This window comes from Mytilus californianus, unplaced genomic scaffold (assembly GCF_021869535.1).
Source record: "Mytilus californianus isolate M0D057914Y unplaced genomic scaffold, xbMytCali1.0.p SCAF_1, whole genome shotgun sequence".
NCBI lineage: Eukaryota > Metazoa > Mollusca > Bivalvia > Mytilida > Mytilidae > Mytilus > Mytilus californianus.
This window is the reverse complement of record NW_026262581.1, coordinates 10,948,793-10,964,291: the sequence shown is the minus strand read 5'-3', so window position 1 is coordinate 10,964,291 and position 15,499 is coordinate 10,948,793. Positions and strand designations below refer to the sequence as shown.

The 15,499-nt window shown below is 33.0% G+C and overlaps 1 protein-coding gene across 1 annotated transcript in view; it reads left to right on the top strand.

Annotated features, from left to right (window-relative positions):
* Positions 1-15,499, top strand: part of LOC127699149 (glutamate receptor ionotropic, NMDA 3A-like) — a 77,858-nt gene that overhangs the window by 37,465 nt on the left and 24,894 nt on the right. The window contains exons 2-4 of the mRNA XM_052202905.1: positions 2,707-3,293; positions 6,229-7,276; positions 12,401-12,534. Coding sequence (XP_052058865.1) covers positions 2,707-3,293; positions 6,229-7,276; positions 12,401-12,534 — 1,769 coding nt within the window. The remainder of the gene's footprint in view (positions 1-2,706; positions 3,294-6,228; positions 7,277-12,400; positions 12,535-15,499) is intronic.

Below are 15,499 nucleotides of genomic sequence, written 5' to 3'. Positions count from 1 at the left end.
TTCCTTTTAGAAACTATAAAACCCCGCTTTGACGACGCTTTGTTTGGAATTAGTAGAAATTTCATGTTTATGATCTCGTTATAGATTAATAGACGCCACCAACTTTCTTGGCGCTTCTTAGTCTACTGAGCTTTTCTGTGTTCAGCCATTATATAATAGGTTTGATATCAGAAATGACAATCTGTCGGATAACGAAATATAAGTTATTATTTACACTCAGTTCCAAGAGAATGTCCGGTATCCAAGAGGTATGATATGTATGCGGGATACAGGTTTCTTTCACTGAATAGAAGATGCTTATGAATAAAATTCAAGCGTTGTAATTGGAAGCAATGAATTAAACGATTTTGAAATAAAAATAAAAACCCAGATGATTGATTGTACAAGACATTTTGTACAAAAACATAACATATAACTAAGATAAGATATTTATGTAGCTGTAGAAATTGGACAAGATGAAGGTTATGGGGGCATAAACAACATTATAAAATTGAAAGCTTCTTACTGAAAATGTGATTGTCACTTTCTATCATGTCGTATAAATCTTCATAAACACAGTATTCAGTTCTTATATTTACAGATCTTGGAAATAAAAAATAGATATGTTTTTAACATTTTAATTCTGAATGTAAAACTTTAAACTTATAAGTTCTGCTGACATTGTCTAGTGAGATGAAGTCATATAGTGAAATTGGAATGAAGAAGATGTCGATTTCAAAGTAGATAGCTCGCTAAATATATATAAAATTTCAATAACTATCTAACATGTATATTATAGGATAATAATTTATTTTTACATATTTCTATAACTAATTTTCCAAATTAATAAAATTTGTGATGTTTTAAAATATTACTGTTTACACGACTTGAAAATAAGTTTTGATATATAAGGGGGGTGGGGCGAATAGTTCTATAATTGTGGGTTATTTTCATACAGTAATTTTGTAAATTGATAATATATGACGGAATCAAATGATTCGTCTTTCAGGCAATAAAACATAAGCATTTGTATGAATTGAACACCCAACTGCAAATATTGAAAAATTAAACTCAACACATCATCATATGGTTACTATCAAGTAAACTTTCATCTCATAAAGTATAAATACATGATCCACGAAAATAACGTGTAGTAAAATGTCAGTACTAAGCCAAGTAACATAACGTGTAGTAAAATGTCAGTACTAAGCCAAGTAACATAACGTGTAGTAAAATGTCAGTACTAAGCCAAGTAAAATAACGTGTAGTAAAATGTCAGTACTAACGCAAGTAAAATAACGTGTAGTAAAATGTCAGTACTAAGCCAAGTAAAATAACGTGTAGTAAAATGTCAGTACTAAGCCAAGTAACATAACGTGTAGTAAAATGTCAGTACTAAGCCAAGTAAAATAACGTGTAGTAAAATGTCAGTACTAAGCCAAGTAAAATGTCAGTACTAAGCCAAGTAAAATAACGTGTAGTAAAATGTCAGTACTAAGCCAACTAACATAACGTGTAGTAAAATGTCAGTACTAAGCCAAGTAAAATAACGTGTAGTAAAATGTCAGTACTAAGCCAAGTAAAATAACGTGTAGTAAAATGTCAGTACTAAGCCAAGTAACATAAAATTTCATTATCAAAACTCAGACCCTCTCCATCGAAAAAGACTAAATGAATAAACCAGATAGTCGTCTAAATCTTATTGGTAATGTTAGTTCTCCTGTAACGAATCATTGAAGACATCACTTCTTATATTATTAGTTACCACAAAGATGAAAAACAACAATAAAAGCATTTGATATATGATTATTTAGTTTAGTTTATCACGGTAATGTTGTCTCAGGTACATATATCTTTGTCCCCTTTTCTCCACTTCCGGAAAAAACAGGAACACCACAAGACAAATTCATTAATGAACCCACTAGCAAAACCAAGACTATCCAGACGTCATGAGCCTTTAATTAAGTCGTTGTCGTTGGTTGCTGATCGTTTTATTTGTTTTTCGTCCATTTGACATGAATCAGGCTTTGTTTTTTTCTGTTTTTTTTTAATTTTTATTGTTCTTTTATGATGTCGGGGCCTTTTACGGTATGGTTTTCTTTCTTCCTAGATTGATAACTTGGCCAAATTATACTGTCCACCAAAGACGAAATGACATAGAAGTAAAAAAACTATAGGTGATCGTACAACCTTCTCCTATGAATAAAACCCATACCGCATAGTCGGCTATAAAAGGTCAGAATTTGGCGGGGTTAAACTAGTTTACTGGCGACAAACGCTCCCTCTAACCAGGGACAGTGGTGTAACAGTACAACTTAAGAACAAACTATAAAAACCAGTTGAAAAGGGCTTAACTCATCAGATCAATACAAAGCAGAAAAACATTTAACAAAAACACAGACCGGACGTGGCAGGGTATTTATACATCCCAACAACAGAAAAGACGCTAAGTACAGATGATCTGATAGTACTCGCAGTTACTGATAGCTAGTTCAGAGCTAATAACAACTAATAAAAAAAATCATGCACCTAAGACTAAAATATCAATCAGTACACATCCAACATCCAATGGATTTTGTGTACATGTATATTGTCTCTTACACCTCATAGTAATAATACTTTCTATGGTAACGAAAAAAAAGGATTCTGCAGTTTTGAGTTATATTTAAAAATATTTCCACAATAAAACTAGATTAAAATTTCTTTCACTATTATTTTATAATTCAGGTTAGAAAAAGTCTACAATTACAGATGGAACCCACCATTTCACAGATAGCCAGAGGAGTAGCAAAATTTTTCTCGGCAAATTTCTGGTTCAAATTCGTGCTTTTAATTGAAAAAGAATATATTTCCGACGGATTTTACAGTGAGCTCAAATTACGTTTAAGTGAAAAGAAATGGAATATTACTGTTTATTTTATTTCCTCGAGGTGGCCATGTACCAATATATGCAATTTGATAGCAAATATATTCAGGAATGAACGCAAAATCGTTGTTTTACATACAAACCCCGATTTAGCAAAGGTGATATTTAGATGTACAAATTTTGTGATGAATTCTAGTATTTCCTGGTTCTTGACGGATAAAGTGTTTACACGCAAAAGGGCTTTGTTAAAATATTATCCCACTGGAGCTTTGGCTGTGACGATCAGTGAACAGACATATCTGGAGGATATACTTAAAGATAGTATTAACGTGGTTGTAGAGGCAATAATAAATATACCAAAAGATTTTAGAAGTTTTTCACTGCCAGTAACCCATGATTGTCGGACAGTTTCAAGTAGTGAACAATCACCAGGCCTCTTTTTTTACAAGTAAGTTACAATGTATAAAAAAAAGCTCATTTACTCTCTATGATTCACAGAAAGATATGTTTGTATGCAAATATATTATATACATTTATAATAACTAAACAAATAAAACGAATAATACATAAAAAGGAAAACAGAAAATGCCAACGACATGGACAGTATAACAGACCACACCAGCCATCAACAAACGACTACTCCCAAAAAATAAAATTACACACAAAGAAAAACAACATCGAACAACATTGTCCAGATACCCTGACTTGATACCGACACAGGTTAAACCAGTCAAGAAACCCTGACTTGGTACAGACACAGGTTAAACCAGTCCAGGTACCCTGGCTTGGTACAGACACAGGTTAAACCAGTCCAGGTACCCTGACTTGGTACAGACACAGGTTAAACCAGTCCAGGTACCCTGACTTGGTACAGACACAGGTTAAACCAGTCCAAGTACGTACAGACAGGCTAAACCAGTCCAGATACCCTGACTTGGTACAGACACAGGTTAAACCAGTCCAGGTACCCTGACTTGGTACAGACACAGGTTAAACCAGTCCAGGTACCCTGACTTGATACAGACACAGGTTAAACCAGTCCAGGTACGTACAGACAGGTTAAACCAGTCCAGATACCCTGACTTGGTACAGACACAGGTTAAACCAGTTTTACATTAGCACAAACATTCCCTTTTGTTTATCAAGACACAAGAAAAATAAAACACAATATAAAAGACCTGCACAGTGCAGCTACAAACATGAAGTTTTGTATGAAAATATGACAAACCTGGTTAATTTGAGAAACGTCAGTTCGCATTTTTTCTCTTACATTACCATATACTATTCTGTTGAAAAATAACAGGTATGTGTATATGGAAATGAATCCCTTAATGATAAATGATAGGTTTGAACGCGACAACTCATTTTTTTCAATTGTTTGCAGTTGACTGTTACATTCTAATTTAAGACGAGTGGTCTTCCCATCTGCTAAGAAAAAGATATTCTCATTGGATATTTATGTGATATTTGGTTGTTGGTTTTTTTCGATTCCGTAACTACGACCAACTTTAGTCTACTATTAGAGGAAGCTTTTAGAAATGATTTGCAAAGAACTACACATGACAAAGATAATTAATTAATTTTGAAGACTCTTTTTAAAGTCTTGAAGGGGCATTAGCTACCAGATATATAAAAAATAAAATATCATTTTTTTTTTGTTCAATCATTAATGAAAGTTAAATAATAATTCGCTTTTAGCAGCCAGTTTGGTTAAATTTTGTTAAAATAAGCTATAAAACATCGATGATGAATTATTCACTTGCAAGTTAATAATTCGACCTAATTGAATCCGTATTCATGTGACCTTCAATTTAACCCCTTAGCTGGAGATGGGTTGCGCATGTATTCATCTATTAAAAGAAAAAGAATGTCAACATTGAAAGTGAAACAAGGATGAACCATTTGGTTGACTGAATCGATCCACAAAAAAATCATTCTTATACAGGTAAAAACGATGATAAACATATTTTTAACCTACAATATGATATCAAACAGACCTACAAAAATTCCAATTGCACGTGGTCGCTATCTATTTATATTCATATTTTATGTTTATATCGGTGATCTCGATTGTTATAAATTAGATGGCGTCTAGACTAAAATACACACGAAATGCCGATACATATTATCGAGTCCATGCATTGTTGATTGTTTATTATAGACTTTTTGTTATTTGGATATACGTTTTAGTGTTATAAATCAAATATGAGAAATTTAGTCAAATCGGTGAACATGAATTTGACAGCTAATGCCCCTTTAATCAAAGATAGCATACTAACACTTGATTACTATTGTACAGATAATGGATAACAAAATAAGAAAGAATTTAGTCCCATGTGCACTCGTTTTCCATAATATGTTTAAACTAACTCGTTTTCCAGTGGTAGGTGAAATTCCCGCCCTTTATCGTAGTAAACCCACTTTGCAGAACCTACCTGGTGGATTAATTGTCAAATTGTTCTCGTCCTAAACATGCATGTAATATTTTCTACTGAATGTTAAGCAAAAATAATCAATAAATCCCAAAACAGTGCGAAAGCAAGTCACCGAATCGCAGACTAAACAACAAAACTTCTAGTTTGAATATAGCCATTCGATAAAATGTTGTCAATAAAGGAACTTGCACTTTTAAAGAAATCAACTCTTTCCTCGATATTTTGGTTTAATGAAATCAATGTGGTTCTTAACAACGCAGTTTACCAAAAAGAACGAACAAGGAAACATGCATTATTCAAGTCAATTACAGAAAATGAATATCTAGGTCCTGGTTTAGCTTAGATATAATTAAATTTGACAATGTAGAGTATGGTTAAAGATATCCTTTTTCGATAATTGCACTCAATGCATGTACACATGTACAGCACGTAGTTATTAAGCAATCCTTATGTTAATTGACGTTTTTTCTCGTCCTACACTGACAGTTAAATGGGACGTAGACATATCTATCCCAGTATTTCGCGTTGTTTTCCTCATTGCCTATTTGAGTTGACTTTAAGTTTTCTGGACATTGATATCGTGAAGTACCAGCTGCACACACATAAAGTGAATCTTTTTGACGAATGAGCGCAGCAAATGAACCAATAAGCTTTCCCTTGTGTCAAGCGGCAGATACATTACGATATCTATATGCCAAAAACTTAATAATCTTTTGATCGTTCTTATTCTTGTCCTTTTTGTCCCTTTATTCATATTTCCTATTGGCTGTTCAGAAAGAAGTAAGCTTGATAATTTCTGCTTTCATATTTTGAGGTCGCTGATAAGTTCTGTTCTAACATCACAACGCTCTGATACGAGAACTACGCAGCCATCGAGCAGGGTTATATAAGAGTAGGGAAGAACGATAAATATTGCTTACTTGTAAGGATTAGTTGTTTTCATTTCAGAAAAATGATGGAAGCGTCTATAGAAGGTGTGTCCGGTCCAATGAAATTTGATTCAAATGGAATATTACAAAGGAATACTATTGATGTTCGTCATCTCGTTAGAAAAGGAAGAAAAAGTACATGGCGTAGAATAGGCTATGTAAGGGGTGATGACGTACATCCTTTCGGTATTCTTTGGCCCGACGAACCAATAGAGACACATATTAGGAACAATAAAAAGCATTACCGGATCGTTACAAACCCTGTGAAACCATTTGTTATAAAAAATTCAGAGTATGGACTCGATTCTGATACGAGACAGTGTGCTATGTACACCACATGTTTGGAGCTAACAACAAAAGACAAAATAGCTACTATAAAAGCACTCAGGGATTTTGACAATGGAACTGTTAATGCTAGTAATCCTTATAATATAAGCTGTTGTCGGGGACTAACAGTTGATCTACTGGATAAACTTGCCGAGGATCTTAATTTTGAATACACTATGTATGTAGTTCAAGATACCGAATACGGAAAGAAAATAAATGGCTCATGGACGGGAATGGTATATGATCTGATGGAAGGCACAGCTCATATGGCCATTGGGGCATTCAGTATTACTAGACCGAGATTAGAAGTGATCGATTTTACATATCCCTATTTCTTTTCTGGATTTTCTGTGTTGTATCATGAAAAAATAGGATATAGCATTTTGCATGCCTTTCTGGAACCTTTTCATTCTTACGTATGGTATTCTATATTTATTTCTGCAACTATTAGTGGAATTTGCTCATCTATATTCGAATGGAATAGTCCTTTTGGTCTAAATCCTTGGGGCCGAAAACGTAAATCGAACTATTGTTTAGCATCGGGATTAACTATGGTTTACTCGTTATTATTTGGTCATACAGTTAAGACCAAATCACCAAAATCATGGCCGACCAAGGTTTTACAAAACTTTTGGGCTTGTGCGTGTATTTTCATCATGGCTTCATACACTGCCAACCTTGCCGCTTATATAGCTGGGAAGCATGCTGGGATTAATTACAATGACCTTCATGATCCACGGGTAAGTTTAATCAAGTAATTTTGGCTGGGATTAAAAAATCAAGAGTACGGTTTCCTAATGCAAATTAATTAAAACTTTTTTAATAGGATATGAGATATGTATACACCCTATATCAGGAACAGCGGAGGGTCCAAGATTTTCAAAAAGGACAGTCCATTATTAAACATTTTTTTTTTTTAATTGAAAAATAACAATACCGCATAGCAAGCAGCAAGCTATAAAAGGCCCCGGCATGACAAATGTAAAACAATTTAATCGAAAAAAACTCACAACCTGATTTATGTACAAAACATTATCGAAAAACAAATATGATATACAACAACAAATGACAACCTGCACTGTCCAGGTGTAATACCACCATTGATTTTCCCCTATTAGTCTTTGTTAAATTTGCACTTTTCAAAAAATTGTGCAGAATTTATCTTTGTTTCAAATAAAGAAATACTTGGCATGAGTTAAGTTTTATCCTGTCCAGTAGTATAGAAAAAATTTCACATAACATTTCATTGCATATAAGAAAATAACCATCACTGGAAGTAAACCAATCAAATTTTCCCCCTTTTTTAACCTGTGTACAAGCTTTAGTAACCATGTAACCTCAAGTTTCCAAAATATTCTATAGAAACCCCAAATAAAAATATAATGGTGCTTTGAAATACCCAAGATATATGTTTATGACCCAGAAATGTTTTACTGTAATGAAATGTAGGATCAATTACCTACAACTGTCAAATTCAAGGGAATATTTTTTTTCGACCTATTTTCGTATACAACCGGAAGTGACGTGACGTACTATGATTTGGTGGTATTACACCTCCAATGCATTACAGGCTCCTGAATATATATATTTATTTTGATGCAGTTGTCATTTCTGTTGCGTAACAAATTCCGTCCATTCTCTAGTTTATCAACCATATCTCATGCCATTGAAAAACGCCATTGAAGGTTAAACAGTGTGTTAAAAAATATCGTACTTTAATTTAATCTTCAAGGTAAAAAAAAGAATTATATTCAGCCTTAACATCAGACGTTTTATACGGCCGCCATCACAAATTTGTCGATTGTTATTATATCCAGTAGATAACAATTTGTGGCCTAAAAAGTGTGTTAGTGCATTACAAAATTTGTTCTGATCGAGTTTAATTCATTATTAACTAAGACTACGAGAGTAGTCAGATGCTAAATAAGATTCGCTGACCCTTTCGACCTGTTCGAAGCACCTGATATAGACACGTTTGTTTATGGTCCCCCCTCATGTTTAGAGGAAACAATATTGGTTGTGGTTTTAGTGGGGTTCGTGCTGCTCAGTCTTTTGTTTTATATGTTGTGTTTTGTATACTGCTGCTTGTCTTTTGGTCGTTTATTCGGAGTTTTTGACATGGCGTTGTCAGCTTGTCATCGACTTATAAATTTGATTATCCCTTTGTTATCTCCCCTCTCTCTTACATAAAACTGGAAAGGTCACGTACCCTCATTTATTATTTAATTATGATACAAAACAAAATGTTCATGAAACAAAAGAAAGCTTTATTTAAAACACTTTGGCTTTAATCACAATCACATGTAAAAACAATACCAAAAGCAGGACGTGGCTAAACTACAGATATTCTCCATTAAGGAAATGACAGTTTTTAATATTTGTATAAAATGTCCTCATAAATCAAGAACATGCTACTAAAATCAAATATTTTATACTGCTGTATAAATGCATTTCCGATAATGGAAATAAACACTTTAGGTAAGAGCAAAGAGCAACTGGGTGTATTAACAAATTGCCGAGGGCTCCATTGTTCCACGGAAGAATGTATTGGGAATTTACAGGTTTGATAAAAAAGTAGCAAAGTAAATTGGATTTTTAACTTTGCAAAGCACAATAATTTTTCTTGAATTAGATTTGGGAAAACAACTTTATAATGTTTCAGTTTATAGTTTTTGCAATTCAGAAGTGTTAGATTGATTGTTTTACTATTTTTAACCATCTGTCAAATCTTATTTAACATCAGATTGAAAAGTTAAAAAACAAAAGACTTTATTATTATACAGTTATGGATGTTTGAATGTCCCTTTATTATCTTTCGCCTACCCGATACGGAAGAAATGCAAGATTGTTTTGTATTTTCATTAATTTTAAAAGACTATGCTGGTAAGGTATACAATCTAAACAATAGAGAAATAATCAGTTAACATGTGTTTCCTTCTGTCACATAATGTAATTGTTATAACTTAAAAAGAAAATAATCAAGTGCTCCCCTAGATTTTTGTATGGTGTGATCAGTCAATTCCAATTAGTTTGCACACAGGGAACAATCATTACGACAAGTCTGAAGTTAAAATCACACATAAAACGTAATATCTTATGCTTACAGCCCATGTAAATGTGATGCTATACAATCTATAAAAAAAACTACATGACTCATTGAATAAACTTATTATCAAATTATGTCAAAAGACATCTTTCAACCGCCTTGGCTGTCTCCTGGTAGCGTGCTCGCCTTGCGGGAGTTCGTCTGTTCGCTACCCGGTCGGGTCAAACCAAAGAATTGGCATTTTCTGTTCCTTTGCTATGCAATTGGCGTTCAAGAGTAAGACAAAAGACTGGTCGGCTTAACAATGTGTACGGTTATGGTGACGAGTCTTCCTGTAGACTGTTGCCTTGTTAACTAGCACGTCAAAAGTCGGTCTAGTACAAAGCAGACTTTTAACAGCCTTAAATTCTTCCTCATAAATTCATTTCTTATCTATATACATGGCTAAGTAAGAGGCAAGTCATAAAGTAGGATTTGGTTTGCTCGCAGAAACTTACTATTTTCTGTATGATGACATTTAATAAAGATAACAAAATATTACAAATATCTCTATCGAAGCACAAATCTAGCTATACACTAAATCAATATAATATACTGTCAATGATGTACAATGCAGAACGTGTTGAATGTAGAAGTTACTGTGAGCACCTCGATACATACTATACAAGTATTGGACTTATATACTATCCAAAATAGCGCCAACGATTGTTGGTTGGTTGGCCGTTATGTAATATGTTTCGCAGATGACGGCGGATCGTAAGCGTAATCATGTCCTCCTTACCTCGAATGTGACCTACCGAATTAGACTTATCACCTGGTTTGTACTTACATGAGCAACACGACTGGGTGCCATATGCGGAGCATGATCTACTTAATACCATTCCGGAGCAACTAAGATCACCCCTAGTTTTGTTTTAAAAAGAGTTCTTGTTTGTCTTGCTTTATTTATTTATTTTTTTTTGTGCTTTTTAATTTTTCAATATATGTTTTGTTTATTAATACAGTCTTGTCTTTCCTTTGTCATTAAAAACGTGTTTCTATTTCATATTTTCACATTCGGTCAAGTTTTAGGGTCTGAAAATTTACACGATAGACGGTTTATTAATTTGGTGATGTCTTAGGATTAGATAAAAGTCATTTACCAATCCGCTATTGTGTAATGCCTAATCACTTCATATAACTTAAACTATTTTAAAAGAGTAACACGAAGGGCGTTGCATGTGGAGGAGGATCTGCTTAGCCTTTATGAGCACATATGAGATCACCACCTCACCCCGTTTTTGGTGGGGTTCGTGTTGCTCTTTGGTTTTCTATGTTTTGTTTTGTATACTGTGGTTTGTCTTTTAATCGTTTTAGTTTTTTGTCATGCCATTGTCAGTTAGTTCGACTAATGAGTTTGAAAGTTCCTTTGGTGTCTTTTGCCTTTCTTTTAAAATCATTTAAATGGAGTCCCATATTTGTGTCTTACATCAATTGGAAATGACAAAACTAAAAAATAATATAAAAACAAATTCCCTGCTACATTGCTAATCCTTAATATGCATGGTACATGTAGCTGTGTTAGGGAGAATCTGTGATCACGTAATTGTAGTTCGATATTTAATTCATTAAAATCAGTTAAAAAAAAGAACCAATCTCTAATATCGTTTGGAACACATATTGTAGTAGTAAGCTCCGCATATTGTGATGCAGATAGTAATTTCTTTCAAGTAATTTGATTTCCTTAGACATTTATGGAATCGTTCGATGTCAATGATTATTGGCCTTCAATGTCACAAATAATTAGTCTCCGTTAACTGTAACAATGGCCTAGAATGTCACTAATAATTAGTCTTCGGTAACTATAACAACTATTTTATCTATTAAGCTGGTGACATATCTTTTAGAAGTGGAAAACAAGACATATCAAAGATAATTATATACAACAGATCAATTATTGTAGAATTGATGAAGAAAAAGCCGATAAAACATTGTTTAAATCAAAGTCAGTCCGGTTCAACGGTATGCGATGTCTACATATACAAGGAAATATAAGAAATTGTGTCCCATCTTATTGCTTTTACTATGTTTAATATTAGATGCCCTATGTGTCTTCTGGCATAACAATGACTAGGTAGATAGGTAGGTAGAACAATACTAAATGTACGTATAAAGATATATGGGAATGGTTTATAGAATTTAGATTTTACTAATTATCAAAGACTTCTGTCAAAGCTTTGAATAAAGAAAAGCGATATTTGTGTCGTTCTTTTTTGGCATACGGCAGTGTTTCCTTTGTCCCATTGCATCTATAAACTCATGGTTGAAAAAAATTCTAGAAATATTCAGTTCCTCTTTTGTTTTTGGTTTTATTAACACAGATGTGTTTAGAATATAAAATGGCTACATCCTTACAAGGCCATTAACTAAAATAACAATGATTTTTTTTTTGTGTAACCATTTGATTGGGGAAGGCAAATTGATTTATCCACTCTTAAGGTGTTGGATATGTAATATAAAATCCTTTGGTCTGTCTAGTTGATAAATAGCAATTTCTCATTTGACGCTTTAGCTTTCGTAATATTCCATTTTCAATTCCTCTGTGAATAATTCTGCACAGACTTTAAACGAAATTATGCGAAATCAATTTACCTAAAGGTTCGATACAACTAGGTTGTTTATACAGATTATTTTAAGCGCATGACAGATGTTATTTTTGTATCTTCGCACCCAAAACCCACCCAAAACTCAACCAATAGTATCTGCGTGTCTAAATTAATTAACGTGTATGATATCAATCTCTTGTCGGTTTCATAATCTAATGATTTATATATTTCAGTTATTGAGCATTCGAGTTGGAACTTTGGGAGGCAGTGCTGTAGATACAACTTTGAGCAAATTGAACTCTAAACTGTACCATGTCAGTCACCGACATCTGGTGCCAAGTTCTGATGAAGGAATAAAAATGTTAATGTAAGATATAACCATTGTCAACTTTATTGAAATAGCAAACTTCCTTATGGATATCAGCACGAAATTTCTGTCTCTTTGATATGAAGATAGATTATTTTCAGTATGTGTACGCTTACTTTTCTACAGGAACAAATTTTTAAGCACACTCCAAGGATAGTTTATTGCAAATTGGTATCAATTCCTAATTTAAAGAACGATAATCGAAGGAATCCACCAGATAAAACTACTGCAGCATATATAATAAAACCCATGCTAGTAACCATTCGACACCTTTAAATGCCGGCATCTTGAAAATTGAAACATATAACTAAATATATATTTCTCTCTATATATTTAGACCCCTTTACCAATAAATTTGTTTTGCATGCACACGTATAAAAATTGCGGTTTTTATCCAACGCAATCATAGGTTTGAACGTTGTTTTCAATTTAGACTGGTTTATATTTTTTCGTTTGGGCTTGTATTATATTTGCCTTAGGGTTTATATGATCCGTTCATCCTATTTCGACTCTTCAAAATTCAATAGTCTATCCTAAATTGAGGTAAATTATATGGCCTTCCAAATACCGTTTCGATTCCTAACATCACTGAAGAGACATTAATTGTCGAAATCCGGATATGGTGTACTCATTTTTGCACCTTTTGTTTGCGGTTTACCATCTTTTTCGCAAGTTTATTGTTTTTCTGTTTGATATTAAATTAATATTTAAGATCCATTTTGTTACATCTGTTGATCATTTTATTTGGCAATCGCCAATTGCAGTCAGCAGGGTTTAAGAACATCCGTTGTTCGACCTGCTAGTCAAATGCGTTTTGTTAAAATATACTTTGTCACTTTTTGGTCTTTTGGAAAATGTTGTGTGTGCTGTATTTAGACCCCTTTACCAACAAATTTGTTTTGCATACACACGTATAAAAATTGCGGTTTTTATCCAACGCAACCATACTTTTAGGTTTGAACGTTGTTTTCAATTTAGACTGTTTTCTCTCTATATATATATAGTAACAGTTGTGAGTACTCATAATCCCACATCCTGTCGATACTGTTTACTTCTATTTTGGCATTGCACAAGGTCATGCGTTTCACAGACTGTTTATGACGTCTTTACAATAAATCCGTTGGATATGTACTGATTGATACTTTAGTCTTGGATTTATTTATTAGTTGTAATTGGCTTTGAACTAACTATCCTCTTATATCGGTGCTTTCGGTCTATTGTTTTTATGTTAGTTGTTTTTGTGCTTCTTATCGATACATTGAGTTAAGTCATTTGCAACTTATTTTTAGTTCGTTGTACTGTTATACCACTGTCTCGGGTTATGGGAGGGTTGAGCGCTGACAAACATGTTTAACCCCGCCACATTATTTATCTGCCTGTCCAAAGTCAGTAACTGCGAATACTCTTATATTGGGCATTTGCAAATACTTAGTAATCATTGGATTTTAAGATATTGAATATCAGTACAATTTATGTGTTATCAAAAGGAAACTGAAATTTCCTACATTTTCAATTTCAAAGTTAAGATTCAAAAATAAGGTCAAAAAGAGGTAAACAATTTTTTTAAATGATTAAACACGTGTGGTGTAGGAATTATTTCGGTTTGTACTAGGGTTACTGTTGTGTTCTATTTTTAATTTTATGCACTGGCGGTGTCTGTCTTTCTTCTTGCTCCGAATGTTTACTACACTCTTGATATCGTATTTTATTCTATTGCATCTCTAATTTTATGGAGTTCTAAATATCAACTCATTATCTACAGAAGAATACATTTTGCAGGTAATAAACTATAAATTAGAATCAAGCTTAGTTCGCAAATCCCTTGAACAATATAGATCATAGATTGTTATGACTGTTTTGTATATGTCCGCGTGGTTTTGGTCCTTCCAAACGATTGACATCGTTTGCATCGAACTGGTGAAGGTTCCACTAGAAACACGTTGTGTGCGTATTGAAATCGCTATAATACGTAAAATAGTATACATTCAAGAGGATGTAATAAGGTAAATGCTATAAAAGTCACTTAGCTCCTAAAATCGCACAAATTAGTTGAAGAACTTTCTTTCGTTCTAAAAATATGTTTTAAGTCTTTTAGAGTCTTATTATATTTCTATAATTCGCTTAGGATGTATTCTTCTGACGTTTCAGTCTCGTTGAAATCTCGTTCTGGAATTATTTCCAAAACATGTGATACAAGTGGAAAATAGCAATGAGTTTAATAAATATCATAATTAAACTTAACCCTGTGAAAAAATTGTGTATTTACAATAAGTAGTTTTTGAGTAATAAATTTTTCAAATTTTATTACCAATCAAGTCAGTCTTTTTAGCCAACATTATGAGAAAATGGGTGAGGGGTACAAGAAATGATTTTACCAGAAACATGTACATCCCATATCACTTTTTTCTTTTCAAATTTCTTAGATATATATTTTTTCAATCATTTATAACAAAGAAGTTGAAATAATATGCATTTTGTTCTTAAAACAGAGAAAAATCACAAATTTACAAAATTGACAGCAAGGTAAATTTGACACGAAAAAGCATCAAAATATGATAAAACTTTCTTATATTAACACCTACCTATAGTTTTTTTAAGTTAAATTTATTCAGATTGGTCCACTTTCATGATGTTTATTGAAAGTATGAAAAAGTTAAATTGTGGAACTGTGATTTTTTTCACGATAATAGCCCCAAAATGGGTAAAAATTGATGAAAAATGGGAAAATCATCAAAATTGGGTACTTTTAAAGGGCCGTAGCAAAAAAAAAAAAGTGCACCACCATATGATTTTTTCTTCACCAATTATTTTTTTTACAGTCATATAAACCCAAAAATCAGGTTAAGAAAAAAAGTTTAATTGTAGAAATTTTTGGCTCCTCAGAGGTGTACATCCTTAATTGTTCTGAAAGTTTTTTTTTATTAGTTAAAATGTACAACAGTTTGCACTCGATCAAGGGGTAGCG